At 43.2% G+C, this 16,317-nt stretch overlaps 1 protein-coding gene across 1 annotated transcript; it reads right to left on the bottom strand.

Annotated features, from left to right (window-relative positions):
* Positions 1-13,443: 13,443 nt before the first annotated feature.
* On the bottom strand, positions 13,444-14,721 carry LOC142661539 (galactoside alpha-(1,2)-fucosyltransferase 2-like). Its single transcript, XM_075838954.1, has one exon. The coding sequence runs from the start codon at positions 14,719-14,721 to the stop codon at positions 13,711-13,713; it is 1,011 nt and encodes a 336-aa protein (XP_075695069.1). The 3' UTR covers positions 13,444-13,710.
* Between the last annotated feature and the right edge of the window lie 1,596 nt (positions 14,722-16,317).

Raw genomic sequence — 16,317 nt, 5'->3', positions numbered from 1 at the left:
GGAACTTTTCATATATCTTCTGGACTGTGAATTTTTTAACACTAAAGGGAGACAGACACAGCTTTTATTGCATTATTATACATCTTTATTGATTATTCACCATAAAGTGATCTTTCTTAGTTACTTCTAAGACCGCTGAATTAATATTACCTCAGTATACAACTTGCACTATGAAATTTTTCCCCTAGGTGGTGATATTACTCCACTCACAGTTAACATCTGCGGCCTGGATATCTCATAATATAAACTCTTTTTTTCGTATAAACTTCACACTTTATATTGAATTTGACAACTGTCATTAAATTTTTTCTGATGTAACCAAATTATTTTTGTGATTCCGTCCGTATTTACTATAGGCTTATTTTTGTATAACACACTTTGCCGACGGTCATGCCTTCCTCCACGACTGACATGTGTTAGGAAACTTCAGTTTCTTTAAGATTGTCATGACTACTAGCCTAGCTTCTGGGTGGCTCTGGTTTGAGTTGCAGAGCCAATCTCATTTCTCTGTTTTCATCCTATCAGACTCTAGGGTGGAGTATTTAAGTTTGGTCAGTTCTTTCATCGCTGCATGTGAATTTCTTTGTGTATGCAGTTTCTAATTAAGCTCCTGGTTACACCCTGTATCTGACTATTTGGATTCTTCGAACTGGACCTCAGCTCTGTCTTTAGATTTTCCCTTTTGCAGGGGATTAACTAGGAAAGACTGGACCCCATAGCAAACTTTTGACTGGGGCACCCAACCCCTCCTTGTAGATAGTGCCTCCCTGTAGATTCCGCCACACAGCGCCACCCTGTAGATAGCACCATACAGCCCCCTTGTAGATAGCGCCATACACAGCCCCCTGTATATAGCACCATACTGCCCCCATGTAGATAGTGTCATACAGCCCCCTCCCTGTATATAGCGCCATCCAGCCCCCAGTAGATAGCGCTATAAAGCCCCCCTTTATATAGCACCATACAGCCCCCCCCTGTATATAGCGCCATACAGCCCCCCTGTATATAGCGCCATACAGCCCCCCTGTAGATAGCGCCAAACAGCCCCCCTGTATATAGCACCATACAGCCCCCTGTAGATAGTGCCATACACAGCCCCTCTGTAGATTGCGCCATACAGCCCCCCTGTAGATAGCGCCATCCAGCCCCCAGTAGATAGCGCTATACAGCCCCCTTTATATAGCACCATACAGCCCCCCCTGTATATAGCGCCATACAGCCCCCCTGTATATAGCGCCATACAGCCCCCCTGTAGATAGCGCCAAACAGCCCCCCTGTATATAGCACCATACAGCCCCCTGTAGATAGCGCCATACACAGCCCCTCTGTAGATTGCGCCATACAGCCCCCCTGTAGATAGCGTCATACAGCCCTCTTCCTGTATATAGCTCCATACAACCCCACTGTAGATAGCATCATACAGCCCCCGCCCTGTATATAGCGCCATACAGCCCACCTGTAGAAAGCACCATACCGCCCCTCTCTGTTTATAGTGCCATACAGCCCCCCTGTATATAGCACCATACATCCTCCTGTATATAGCACCATACAGCCTCCCTGTATATAGCATCATACAGCCCCCCTGTATATAGTACAATACCACGCCCCTGTATATAGCAACATACAGCCCCCTGTATATAGCGCCATACAGCCCCCTGTATATAGCACCATACTGCCCCCCTGTATATAGCAACATACAGCCCCCTGTATATAGCGCCATACAGCCCCCTGTATATAGCGCCATACAGCCCCTTTGTATATAGCACCATACTGCCCCCTGTATATAGCAACATACAGCCCCTCTGTATATAGCAACATACAGCCCCCCTGTATATAGCAACATACAGCCCCCCTGTATATAGCACCATACAGCCCCCTGTATATAGCACCACACCGCCCCCTGTATATAGCGCCATACAGCCCCCCTGTATATAGCACCATACAGTCCCCTGTATAAAGCAACATACAGCCCCCCTGAATATAGCAACATACAGCCCCCCTGTATATAGCACCATACTGCCCCCTGTATATAGCAATATACAGCCCCCTGTATATAGCAACATACAGCCCCCCTGTATATAGCACCATACACCCCCCTGTATATAGCACCATACAGCCCCATATATATAGCGCCATACAGCCCCCCTGTATATAGCACCATACACCCCCCTGTATATAGCACCATACAGCCCCATATATATAGCACCATACACCCCCCCTGTATATAGCAACATACAGCCCCCTGTATATAGCAACATACAGCCCCCATGTATATAGCAACATACAGCCCCCCTGTAGATAACTCCATACGAAACCAACCCCCCTCCCCAAAAAAACCAAACAGCCTGTAGCCTATGGTTTGTCCCACAAAAGACATGTATCCCCTATCCTCAGGACAGGGGATACATGTGTGATCGCTGGGACGCCCAGCGATAAAGAGAACGGGGTCCGAAAGTCCCCCGAAGTTCTCCATGAGAAACCTCGGACTACCGGGTCTGCATCCGGCAGCTCAATAAAAATGAGAGGAGCGCTGGTCACGCATGCGCACCAGCGCGACCGATGCCCCATTAATTTCTATGGAGCTGCCGACACAGACCCCGGAAGTCCGAGGTTTCTCATGGAGAACTTCTAGGGACTTTTAGTCTCCCGTTCTCCTTATCGCTACGGGGCCTCATGCCGCGGGCCCTGTAGCAGCCGCTATGTCTGCTACAGCGGTATTTACGCCACAGCCCTTTTGCTTATTAATTTGGACATTCTGCTCTCGGCTGGTTTTGACCTCTGCAACTCCTGGTATTCTTCTGTTTTCCGATTCTCATGGTTGTTAACTCTGTTTACTGTAACCCCCTGGCTGTCTGGTTTTCCGTTCTGGTATTGCCTGCATTGCACCTCCTGTCCAACACTGTATTCTGTTAATGCAACCTGGCTCCTAGCGTCGTACATAACTATGATGCTAGGAGCCCGGCTCCCTGCAGTGTGTTTGGTCCGGGACTTGCGGCCGAAATACGTTCCGTCCATTACGGACGTAATGTGCTCATGTGAATCCAGCCTAAGAGTAGTGATGGACTTGAAGTAGCAGATTATTTACATAGTTATTCCTGACAGTTTCCAGCTGCCTTTGGGGAATCGCTTACAGAGCAATTTCATAACTTGCACTCTGGGGAATTGCTCAACCAGTGATTCCCTCACAACTGTGCAAAAGTAGCCTCCAGCTTCCAGTAAGCCTGGTAGACTACAGACCCGTAATGCCAATGTGTTATCTCCCCCTAAGGATGATGCAGAGGGCGCCTCTTCACAGTTTCAAGCTGTGGAAGAGTGAACCTGACGGACTGCAGCCACGGACAGGACATAGGCTCAGATGGCGCTTGTGACAGCATGTAAGGAATATAAGTTGAATGACACACCAGAGAATCACCAAGCATATTTAGATGCCAAAACTGCAGCTGACGCGATGGCGCGTCAGCCAATTTGCCAATTTAGACTACCAAAAACATAAATACTTTTGATGGGGTAATAAAACTGCCAACGAAAGTAACGAAACTTAGACATCCGGAAGGTTCTATAAATAACAGATCCGCGGTCTATTGGTGCTGAATTTTGGGCTTTCTATGCCGCTCTTTATGAAGAAGTACCGACAGATTTGCACAAGGGAGTACAATTCTCAGGTCCCTAAACTATCTAACGACCATCGTACGATTCTCAATTCCACAATTTCTATTGAGGAAACTCAGGCAGCCATAAAACCCCGTAAACTCACTAAGGCCGGGTTCCCACAGGTCAGATACACTACGTAAAAACTGTGCAGCGTATCCGACCTGGAACCCGCAGCACCCTCCGTCCGAAAAACCGCACCACGTTGTGGTGCGTTTTTTCCAAACGGAATTACTGCTACAGAATGCAGCGCTCGGTTTAAAAAAAAAAACGACCATACTTACCCTCCTCTGCGCATAGTCTGGCCTCCCACGCACAAATTGACATGCTGCAGATTTATATTCTGCACTGCAGGTCAATTTATTAAGGTTTACACTGCGTTTTTTTCCACAGCGTGGGCATGAGATTTTCTAAATCTCATCCACTTTGCTGCTACTGTGAATGCTGCGGAGTTTCCGCACAGAATTCCGTTGTGGAAATTCTGCAGCGTTTACGCTATGTGAGTACCCGTCCTAAAGCTCCAGGACCTGACGGTTTCAGTAAGGAGCATTACGAAATTTTAGGACCTATTTTTAATAATCATTTACGGACCCTTTTCAATAACATTATTCAAACTAAATCTATTCTGGACTGGTTTCATGAGACTTGCATAATTGTCCTGCCAAAACCTGGTACGGATCCCCTTCACACAAATTCAAATCATCCCATTTCACTCTTAAATTCAGTTTTGAAATAGTTTACTAAAATTCCGGATATTATTACCCCTTCCCAAACAGGATCTACCCATGGTAGATCTGTCACCTACAATTAGTGGCGGGTCATCATAAGGGCGGTTCGTTGAGTTTTACGCCGATCATTGCCTCCCTCGTGCAACTCTTGAAACCATGGCAACATTCTAAAATAACTTTCTCGGGTCGCTGTCATTTGATAAAGAGGGTTGCATTCCCCAAATTGCTATATCCTATTCAAACGCTTCCATTATTAGGGTATGTTCACACGGCGGGGGTCCGTAACGGCTGAAATTACGGGGATGTTTCAGCCTGAAAACATCCCCGTAATTTCAGCCGTACCGGCATGTGCAGGCGCTTGAACGCCGCATCAATTACGGCCGTAATTAGCGCTGCTATTCATTGGAGTCAATGAATAGCGGCTCCAATTACGGCCAAAGAAGTGACAGGTCACTTCTTCTACGTGGGCGTCTATTTACGCGCCGTCATTTGACAGCGGCGCGTAAATATACACCTCGTGTGAACAGACAAACGTCTGCCCATTGCTTTCAATGGGCAGATGTTTGTCAGCGCTATTGAGGCGCTATTTTCAGACGTAATTTGGGGCAAAAACGCCCGAATTACGTCCGTAAATAGGCCGTGTGAACATACCCTTACTCAGAAAATATGATTAAACACTCCTATCTAAGGCTGGGTTCACACGACCTATTTTCAGACGTAAACGAGGCGTATTATGCCTCGTTTTACGTCTGAAAATACGGCTCCAATACGTCTGCAAACATCTGCCCATTCATTTGAATGGGTTTGCCCACGTACTGTGCAGACGACCTGTTAATTACGCGTCGTCGTTTGACAGCTGTCAAACAACAACGCGTAAAAATACAGCCTCGTCAAAAGAAGTGCAGGACACTTATATACATTATATGCAGGACACTTCTTTGGACGTTTTTGGAGCTGTTTTCTCATAGACTCCAATGAAAACAGCTCCAAAAACGGACGTCGAAAACGGCGTGAAAACGCCGCGAAAAATGCGAGTTGGTAAATAAACGTCTGAAAAGCAGGGTCTGTTTTCCCTTGAAAACAGCTCTGGATTTTCAGACGTTTTGGTTGACTACGTGTGAACATACCCTAAGGCCTTTAGGACCTTCATTGCTGGGGGTGAATGGTGCAGTCATAACAACAACATAAATCGCTGGGTGGCTATAATTTACCTAATCTTCAGCTATATAGTCTAATGGTTAATGTTCTTTATGTATGTGCCTGGTTGCGCAGAATACCACACTTTGCTAACACACGACTAGAGGCTCAATATTATCCTCCTATATCTCTCGAATCATCACTGCAATTTTCTGACTTAGAACTCCCAGTAGGGGTAAGAGAAATACCAGTAATTTGGTCCATCATCCAGGCATGGGGACAAGCAAGGCAATTATATAAAGAAGATCGTAGATATTCTCACTTCCTGCGATTCTGTGGTAACCTACGTTTTTTGGCTGGAAGACCACGGGCGATATTCCAGGTGTTATCTGCCCAGGGTTGTGATTTGCTTATGGATCTACAGTACCAGAAATACTCCATTTTATCTTTTGAGGAGGCATGTCTCAAATTCCCAGCATTAGAAGGCTCCCAGTTGTTTATTTTTTTTACAGGCCATTAGCTATATTTCACAAACTTTATCTAAAATTGAGATGGAGTCCCTGGATTCTTGCATTAACTTATTTTTCAGAAGAGCATGTGTTCAACTCAGTTCTATTAGCTCCATATATAGAATTGGTAGACCTTCTATAGAATGGGACAAACTTACGACAAGTCCTGCTAGATGATATCGGGATATTCCTGTTCTGGAAGTAGAGGCGGTCCTAAGGCTACTCTTAAATTGCAGGGGACCATCCCAGTAAATCAACCAGAGGCCATTACTAAGGTGGTAGTAATAAAGTTTAAAATACAAAGACATAGATAAAATATTTTATTGAAATAAAACCCTCCCCCCACACAACCCACATTCATTATTTTTATTGAAAATTTAAAAAAAACGCTGTCATCGAAGTAGTCCTCTAATCCGACATAGTCCAACAACCGAACCTGTAAATAAAAAAAAAACAAAAAAAACAACATTAGTAACACATGTGGTAGGCTTAGATACATGGGCCATGTATCTAAGAATACCATGTGGTAGGCTTAGATACAGGGTCCATGTGTAACACAGTCTGTTAGATCCTATATCTAAGCTTACCACAAGATAGGCTTAGATACAGGACCCCAGCAGACAGTAATCTTATACTACACTAGTCTAACGTGGAATGCTTATATACAGTTTGTGTGTTACTGTCTGTTAGACCCTGTATCTAAGCCTACCACAAGGCAGGGTTAGATACAGGACTCCAGCAGACCGTAACATTACACTTACCTACACTTTGGCTCCGGTTGCAACGGATGTCCCAACACCATCTAACGTTGTGACATCATCCGCGGCGCACAGCTGCGTGACGTCATAATGCGAGAAGATGTCAGGACTTCCGCTGCACTCGGGACGGAACATGGGTAAGTATGTCATCACTATAGTAACAGGGGCCCGTGTATTTGATTACATGGGCCCCAGTTACTATAGTAACTTTTACAGGTGTGGGCGGTTGCGACCGCTGTTATCCAGTCGCAATTGCGACCGCTGTTACCCGGTCGCAATTGTGACCGCTGCGACCCGAATGTGCCAGTCGCCGGGAATCCGGGGCACTAGGCCAAAGATCCGGGGCTTGGGCCCTGAAGGCCCGATGCTAGCGACGCCTATGCGCTATATCCAATCTAAAACGTCTTCAGGTTCTTCCTATGCATGTGCTGAGGTCTTCCCAATGTTAATATCTTCCATAATCTATGGGACTGCCCAAAAATTAAAGATTGGTCGGAGGGGGATGCGATTTTATTTACATACCACTTTTAACTTATCGCTTCCCCTTACCCTGGAGTGGGTTTTATTTTATATATGGAATGCTGCAGGTGATCAAAATGTCCAAGCCGACTCGGAAATTCCTATGTTTTTGGACGGCAGCCATTAAGAAAAACATATTACAACGTTTGACTGAACCCACTATTATCCTTAATTCAGGCTAAAATTTAATTCCTATTTAAAATGGATTAGTTAAATGCTCTCACAGAAAAGAGGCTTAAGGTACTTTTAAACCGGCCAAGTTTAGCCGATGCAACGAGCGCCGATCAAAAGGTACATAACAGCTCCGTGTGTCAACACCATATGATGCGCGGCTGCGTGCTTTTTGCGCAGCCGCCATCATTATGGCACTTTGTTTGTATGTTGTAAACAGAAAAGCACGTGGTGCTTTTCTGTTTTCATTCATACTTTTGACTGCTGTTGCGCGAATTACGCGCGTCCCACGGAAGTGCTTCCGTGTGGTGCGTGTGATTTTCACGCACCCATTGACTTCAATGGGTGCGTGATGTGCGAAACACGCACAAAGAATGGACATGTCGTGAGTTTTATGCAGCGGACTCACGCTGCATAAAAATCACGGACTGTCTGCACAGCCCCATAGACTAACATAGGTCCGTGCGAGGCGCGTGAAAATCACACGCGTTGTTCGTCTGAATAAGCCCTTGAGGCAAAGACTTCAATCTGCAACGAGCTCAAATTTACGAGACAGCTCGGTGATCGTAGCTCGTTTCCTCCTTTTACAAGAAGCTAGTATGGGGACGAGCGAACGTTGCCCCGATCGTTCGTTCCCATAAATTTGTATCATGTCGGCAGCATGTCTCCCTGTTTACACAGGAAGATGTGCTGCCGACAACGATAATATTTTACACATTTAAAATGATATGATTAACTGATGAACGAGCGTTTGCTCGTTCATCTGCTGATCACTGCCCTGTTTACACAGGGCAATTATCGGCAACGAGCATTCCAGCATTTGTCTCTAGAGATATAGAATTGGGGATTATATTGAATCATTGTTACCCATGATGCACATGGGAAATGGGAAGGGACGGGGGTTGTTAATACTGTTTGTTATATTTCGATATGTATACCTTAGGCCTTATTCACACGAGCGTGTCCGTTTTGCGCGCGCAAAAGCACCGTGTGTCATCTGTACATGGTGCGTGGCCGCGTGATTTTCGCGCAGCCGGCATCATTATGACACTCAGTTTTTATGTTTACAAACAAAAAAGCACAAGGTGCTTTTCTGTTTTCATTCATTCTTTTTACTACTGTTGCGCGAATCACGCGCGGCACACGGAAATGCTTCGGTGTGCCGAGCGCGATTTGCACGCACCCATTGACTTCAATGGGTGCGTGATGCGCGAAACACGGGCAAGTATAGGACATGTCGTGAGTTTTACGCAGCGGACACACGGACACACGGACACACGCTGCGTGAAAATCACGGACAGTCTGAACAGCCCCATTCACTTACATAGGTCTGCGCGACGCGCGTAAAAATCACGCACGTAGCACGGACGTATAACACGTACGTGTGAATAAGGCCTTAAAGTGACTGCTTGTCATTATTGTACTAGTACATGCAGCAGTGTAACCAACACTGCATTTATGTTTTTTCTTACTCAGTCTTTAAAAAATTCAATAAAACTATTTTATTTTAAAAAAAAAAGTGTTTTGAAAGTTGCACCAATCACACTGAAGTACATTTCCATTATTTAAAAAAAATAAAAAATTCAAAGGTGTACCTAGCTTTTAAAATAAAAACTTAGGATAAATAAAGGAGTATAACTATAACAGACTAGAATATAAAATAGCAAAAAAAAAATCTGGAATAAGAGTAGAAAATCAGACCGTGACAAAGTTAATCAGACATTGCTTGTATTAATATTGTGAGGGAGATTATTTTTTTCTGGTATTCAAATCACAAGATTTCAGAGACTGTGAAACCTGAAAAACCGGTTCTAATGTCGCAAGAGGTTTTATTTGTGCACATGGAATATAAATAAAGGTTTGTATTATCCATTGTACAATCTTGTTCCAGGTGGGGTTATTGTGAAGAACTATTAGTTTAACCCCTTTAGGACACAGCCTGTTTTGGCCTTGTGGACACAGCCGATTTTTTCAAATCTGCCATGTGTCACTTTATGTGGTAATAACTCCGGAACGCTTTTACCTATCCAAGCGATTCTGAGATTGTTTTCTCGTGACATATTGTACTTTATGTTAGTGAAAAAATTTGGTCGATGACTTCAATATTTATTTGTGAAAAACTTCAAATTTTAGCAAAAATGTGCAAAAATTGGCAATTTTCTAAATTTAAATGTATCTACTTGTAAAACAGATAGTAATACCACACAAAATAGTTACTAGTTAACATCCCCCATATGTCTACTTTATGTTTGCATCATTTTTTTTCACGTTCTTTTATTTTTTTAGGATGTTACAAGACTTAGAACTTTAGCAGCGATTTCTGATATTTTCAAGAAAATGTCAATAGGCCATTTTTTTCAGGGACCAGTTCAGTTCTGAAGTGGTTTTGAGGGCCTTATATATTAGAATCCCCCAATAAATCACCCCATTTTGAAAACCACATTCAGAAAGTATTTTAACCCTTTAGGCGTTTCACAGGAATTAAGGCAAAGTAGAGGTGAAATTTACAAATTTCATTTTTTTTGCCGCAATTCATTTGTAATAAAAAAAAAATCTGTAAACACAGAAGGTTTTACCAGAGAAACGCAACTCAATATTTATTGCCCAGATTCTGCAGATTTTAGAAATATCCCACATGTGGCCCTAGTGTCCTAATGGACTGAAGCACCGGCCTCAGAAGCAAAGGAGCAGCTAGTGGATTTTGGGGCCTCCTTTTTTTAGGAATATATTTTAGGCACCTTGTCAGGTTTGAGGAGGTCTTGTGGTACCTAAACAGTCGAAACCCCACAAAAGTGACCCCCTTTTGGAAACTACACCCCTCAAGGCATTTTTCTAGGGGTATAGTTAACATTTTGACCCCACAGTTTTTTTGCAGAATTTAGTGGAATTAGTCTGTGAAGATGAAAATCACCTAATTTTCTGTGGAAACATAGAATTTTTTCATTTTTACAAGGAATAAAGGAGAAAAAGCACCCCAAAATTTGTAAAGCAATTTCTCCCGATTACGTCAATACCCCATATGTGGTCGTAAACTGATGTTTGGACCCACAGCAGGGCTAAGAAGGGAGGGAGCGCCTTTTGGATTTTGGAGCGCAGATTTTGCTGGATTGGTTTTTAGTGCCATGTCGGGTTTGCAACGTCCCGGAGGGACCAAAACAGTGGAAACCCCCCAAAAGTGACCCCCTTTTGGAAACTACACCCCTCAAGGAATTTTTCTAGGCTTATAGTGAGCATTTTGACCCCACAGGATCTTTTTTAGAGCTAAGGTGACCAAAAAACAACGATTTTGGCACTTTCAATTCTTTATTTCTTACAGCGTTCACCGTGCGCAATAAATTACGTTTTACTTTATTCTGCCGGTCGGTACGATTATGGCGATACCATATGTGTATAGTTTTTTTTTAAAGTTTTGCAGCGTTTGCACAATAAAATGACGTTTCTATAAAATAATTTATTTTCTGGGACACGCTATTCTGAGCCGTAACTTTTTTATTTTTTCATCAAAAAAGCTGTGGGAGGTCTTGTTTTTTGCGGGACGGGTTGTAGTTTTTATTGGTACGATTTTGGGGTAAATGCGACTTTTTGATCACTTTTTATTCTATATCTTGGGAGGGGTGGTGACCAAGAAATAGCGATGCTGACATAGTTTTCCGTTTATTTTGTTTGCGGTGTTCACCGTGCGGAAAAATAAACATTATAGTTTCATAGTTTGGATCGTTACGAACACGGTGATACCAAATATGTGTACTTTTTTTTTTTTAACGTTTTCATTTTTCCCCTATAATAAATGACTTATTATAGGAAAAAAAAACGTATTTTTACACTTTTATAAAACATTTTTATTAACTTTTTTTTACTTTTTACACTTTATATTTTTGTTTATTAACTTTTCTTTTACTTTTTACACTTTATTTTTTTGACCTGCAGGTTTGATCGCTGCTAGAATACATTACACTACCTAGGTAGTGTAACGTATTCCAACTGTCAGTGTGACGTCACAGTCACTCTGACAGTTGGTCTACGAGGATCAGCAGAGGCTGATCCTCATAGGCTGACATACATGGCAGACCCGGGGGCCGTTGTCTGGCCCCTGGGTACCATCACAAGCATCAGAAGCCCCCACGATTGCATGGGGGCTGCTGATGCGCTACAAACCCGCTACATGCGGAGATCGCAATCGAGCCCCGCATGTAACGGATTAATTGCCGAAATCAGCGGCGATGAGCCGCTGATCGGCAATACTGGAGTGTCAGCTGTCGGGGACAGCTGATCTCCAAGTTCCCGATGCACACTGTCGCTGACAGTGTGCCATCGGGAACGACACAGTGACTTCCTGTCACTCTGACAGGAAGCCTATCAGGACCAGTCGAAGGTTGGTCCTGATGGGCTTCCGTCCATGGCAGACCCGGAAGCCATTGTTTGGCTTCCGTTTGCCATAGTAACTATCGGCAAACCCCACGATTTCGGACCGGGGTCTGCCGATATGTTAGAAACCCCCAAAATTTGGCGATTGCACATGATCGCCGAATTTAAGGGGTTAATTCGCCGAAACCAGCGGCAAAGGACCGCTGGTCGGCAAGAGTGGAGTGTCAGCTGTCGGCGACAGCTGACCTCCCGGTTCCCGGTGCACACTGTCGCCGACAGTGTGCACCGGGAAAAACTCAGTAACTGTACGTCCTTGTGCGCTAAGACACTGGCAGCAGGGACGTACAGTTGCGTCCTGGTGCACCTAGGGGTTAACATAGAAATAATGTACAATTCATGTAAAACAAACCCGCTCCCTAGGCTCACTCTGATTAGTACAATATATAATATGATTTAGATTGTATGAAAATACACAAAAATATAGATAAATATATCACAAAGTATAATCACACACATTCATACTGTACAGAAATAGAACGAACATACGCGCGGCACTTCAGATGTCGCAGTGTATTCAGGTGTTATTATTGTTTTGACAGCCAGTGAAATGCACGGATATATACATCAGTAAATTAAAAATAGTCAATCACCAGTTAGCATGCAGTAACTAAGTTTCCATATAAAAAGGACCAAAAATGCAACTTTGTTTCAAATTGTACCAAACAATGTCTTGCACTTTTTTTTTCGTGCTACGACCATTTTGCTCAATTTCATCAGGTGTTAAACATTTATAGTGATGTGAAAACTGTTACTGTTATTTATTCATAGTGACGTTCTTAGCGTGCGCGGCATCAACAGGCGGTTGTTAATTATGTGCAAGATACTATAAATGTTTAAATACTCATTGCCTAAATGACCCATGATGAAATTGAGCAAAATGGAAACGCATAGGGTCAAATAATACTTACATAGGCAATCATCACTGAGTGAGATAGAGAGGGAAACTGGCGAAAGTCTTGCTATACAAAAAGACAAGTATCAGTAAAAAGGGCTAACCGGTTACCTCCTCTCACTGTGTTGATCATAGTCTTACTAGATATACAGGGAAAAATACCAAATGAGACAGTAAGTTGTATCTGGAAGCCGGGGTCCATACATACATGTTTAGTAACAGCAGATTTGAAACCAGCAATACATCGAGTGGCATAAGAAATATCTCAAATTAGTCCCTGATAAGTAATGTGATGTGTAGAGTGCCATATAGTTAGAACAACCTCAGCCTTCGAGTCTCCTGTAACAGGTAGTGAAATTAAAATATCCGTGGCCATTCTGCTCCATGAGGTCCCTCTAACAGTAAGCGGATATTGAAGCCTAAATACTGCTGTAGGGACTGCTTAGAGAATGCCTGCAAAGTCTTCAGGTGATGAGAAAGATTGGCGGCCGTCCTAGACTCAATGGAAATCAAGATTTGGGCAGTGGGTGGTAGCCATCAGTTCCCAAGGGGGTTATGGTAGAGTGTCAAACTAACACAAGGAAAATTTCCTCAGACTGGAGTCAGAAAGGATTAGGTAGGCCTGAGTTAAATGCTGGAGACTTCCAATCCCTTGAGCCTGCGGAGTTGTGAACCAGGTCGGCGACTATGTAGGCTTAGAGGACCCTCCTCAGGTGTTGGGGAGATTTGGAGTCCCAATTGCTCACAAAGGATTGCAGCTTGTATGGTGAGCACGTTGCAGCTGCTTGGAAAGGTAGGCCGAGGTCTCAGTCCTCTCCGAAAGACCCATTGGTGTTCTAAAGTCATGGTAGGATGTGTAGGCAGCTTCTTATATATTTTTTGGAGATGTTCCATAATTTTTTATGGTTAAATATTATGACATTTCACAATGCAGTGCCTCGTTTTTCCAAAAGTGGAGAAAGATCTGCAGAAATTCCAATCCATTCTGGAAGAAAAGCAGCTGAATACTTAAAAATTTTAAGATAAGGTGAATCTGGCAGTGTGAAGTTTGTAAGGTAGATTGTTTCACCTCCAGCCAAATACGCAGCCCAGTATCCGAATGTCCCAATGGTCATGATAGTGTGGTTACAATGTGCCAAGAGGGCAAAATCACGAGCAGGAGACCCTTCTTTGCCATCTCCCCCAAAGTAGACATCCCCTAGTGAATTATTAATATTTTTCTTACACCAATCCATACCATTACTGGTCACCACAAAGAGAGGGTTGTCATACTTTCGTCTGAAATACTCCATGGCTTGTTGCATGTAATTTTTGTCCGCTACTACTCCTTTCCTTTTTTTTGGCATGACATCTACATAATCTCCTCTACGAACATGGACCCCAATATAAGTCACATTAACCCTGGTCCCTTTCAATTTTTCTAAGTATAAATTTGCCTCTTTTTTGATACTATCATGAAAAGTGAATTCTCGTAGAATCTCTTCTCTTATGTGATGATAGAAGGTCCACGAACATGGAGTACCAAAAAGTTTCACGTATTGTCCAGAGATGTTTAAATATTCTGGGGACATCCAATCTTGTAATTGGTATTCCTTCCATTTGATTGAATCAGCGAGTTCCTGGGGGATAACAGGCAATGATATCTTAAATATCGTCCCAAGCTCAAGCTGCATCTGAGGTAAAACATAGGCTTGATGGCCATTGAGCTTTGCCAGGGCATAGAGCACTGCATATTCTCCGATCTTGTTTCCTAAACGTGCGCTGGGATGTGCAGTCCACATTACTGTATCTGATGAAACGTTTCTCGATTGTTTACCATTTTTAATTCTGGGTAAAGTCATTACAAGACCTCTGTTAACATGATACAAGTACGAGACAATGACCACGATGAGAATCACTAGAGAGGCACCTTGTTTTGATAAATGGCCCCTCATGTTGGGTGATTGAAGCCCTAAAATATGGGACAAAGAAGAATAAATAAAAGGGAGCAATAATGACCAAACATACTTATTTTCCTAAAAGGTGTAAGAAATACTATTATTGAAAATATTAAATGATAATATTGAAGCGGTTATCATACCTGGTAACTCCACTTGAATGGACAAACTCTTGTGTTCTCAGGAGCCTTTAAAATGTAAGTTAACCACTTAAGGTACTTTTACAACGGCCAAGTTTGGCTGGTGCAACGAGCGCCGATCAATGAGAGACAGCTCATTGATCGGCGCTCGTTTGCTATATTCACAAGGAATTAGTTTGGGGACAAGCGATCGTTACTCCGATAGCTCGTCCCCATACGTTATCATCATGTCGGCAGCGTGTCTCCCTTTTTGCACGAGGATATGTGCTGCCGTCAACGATAATATATTTACACATTTAAATTGATACGATCAGCAGATGAACGAGCATTCACACTTGATGGATTTTCAAGTGCAACATTTTTAGATACTGATCTGGAGACGTCAGTGTGTCTTCTTACAGCAACCATCTTACTGTCCAGAACTTAAAATTAAAAGGACGAACATCAACATCATCGTCATAGTCTTCACCATCATCTACTGTACAAACTCCTAGATCTTAGAGTCCACATCATCTGGACAGCTCATCTACTAATAACTTATCGATAAGCCAATTTTACCATCTGTGTGATATTAACAACATCCATGCACTTAATAAACATCTTACAAATGGCTGTGACTAAATTAATTCACATACAGTATTGATCTGTCCTGCAGTGACCACTAGGCTGCACGCTCGAGCTCATTCCCGGCCTTAATGGGCCAGAGCACACACATGTTTTAGATTGACTGATTGCTCCCATGATCACCCTGGACTATAAGAAGGGTCCTACCCCTTCCTTCATTGCCTGAGCGTTGTTGTGTTTACCCGTATTAGTCTTTGCAAATGGTCCCTTAGTGTTTTCCAGTTCCCAGTGTTCCCGTTCCTGCTACCTGTATCCCGTGCTACCTTGTTCCTGTGCCGTAGAGTGTTGGAGTCGTGTTGTGTCGTATACTACACCTGCTGTATTTCATTGCGCCCGGTGTCTGCCTGCTGCCAAGGTCCCATCCAAGCCTGCCATTGCTACTGTCTGCGTTGCCACAGGTACCTTTATTCAAACTATTGACTTTGCCTTGGTATCCTGTTTGGCCAGCTGCTATCCCGATACGGCCCAGTGGGTCCACACACCCATCGTGACAGAATAGAGGAGTAGTTTGAAGCTTATAGTGGAGCTACTCACTACCATGCAGAACCCTGAATGCTTTCTTAAAAATAAATCAACTTGAACAGGTAAATTTGACAAATTATTCCCAACAGAGTTACTATAATACAAATATAATGGTAGTTTCTCCTGGCTCAAATACCCACAATATATCTCTCAGACCGGAGCAGGTAAAACTAAATTGGGTATGATCCAAAATACCCTAAATGACATATATAAAAGTACAGTTAAATTTACCGCTCAGACGGCACTGGTAACCATCCAATATCCTTCAGTATGGACAATCCAATAAGGGTGTGGATGGTAATTCTTA

The sequence above is a fragment of the Rhinoderma darwinii genome, chromosome 10, assembly GCF_050947455.1.
Source record: "Rhinoderma darwinii isolate aRhiDar2 chromosome 10, aRhiDar2.hap1, whole genome shotgun sequence".
Lineage (NCBI taxonomy): Eukaryota > Metazoa > Chordata > Amphibia > Anura > Rhinodermatidae > Rhinoderma > Rhinoderma darwinii.
This window is presented reverse-complemented; position numbering and strand designations above follow the sequence as displayed.

Coding starts and splice junctions, on each gene's coding strand:
- LOC142661539 (XM_075838954.1), bottom strand. CDS start 14,721: ATGAGGGGCCATTTATCAAAACAAGGTGCCTCTCTAGTGATTCTCATC.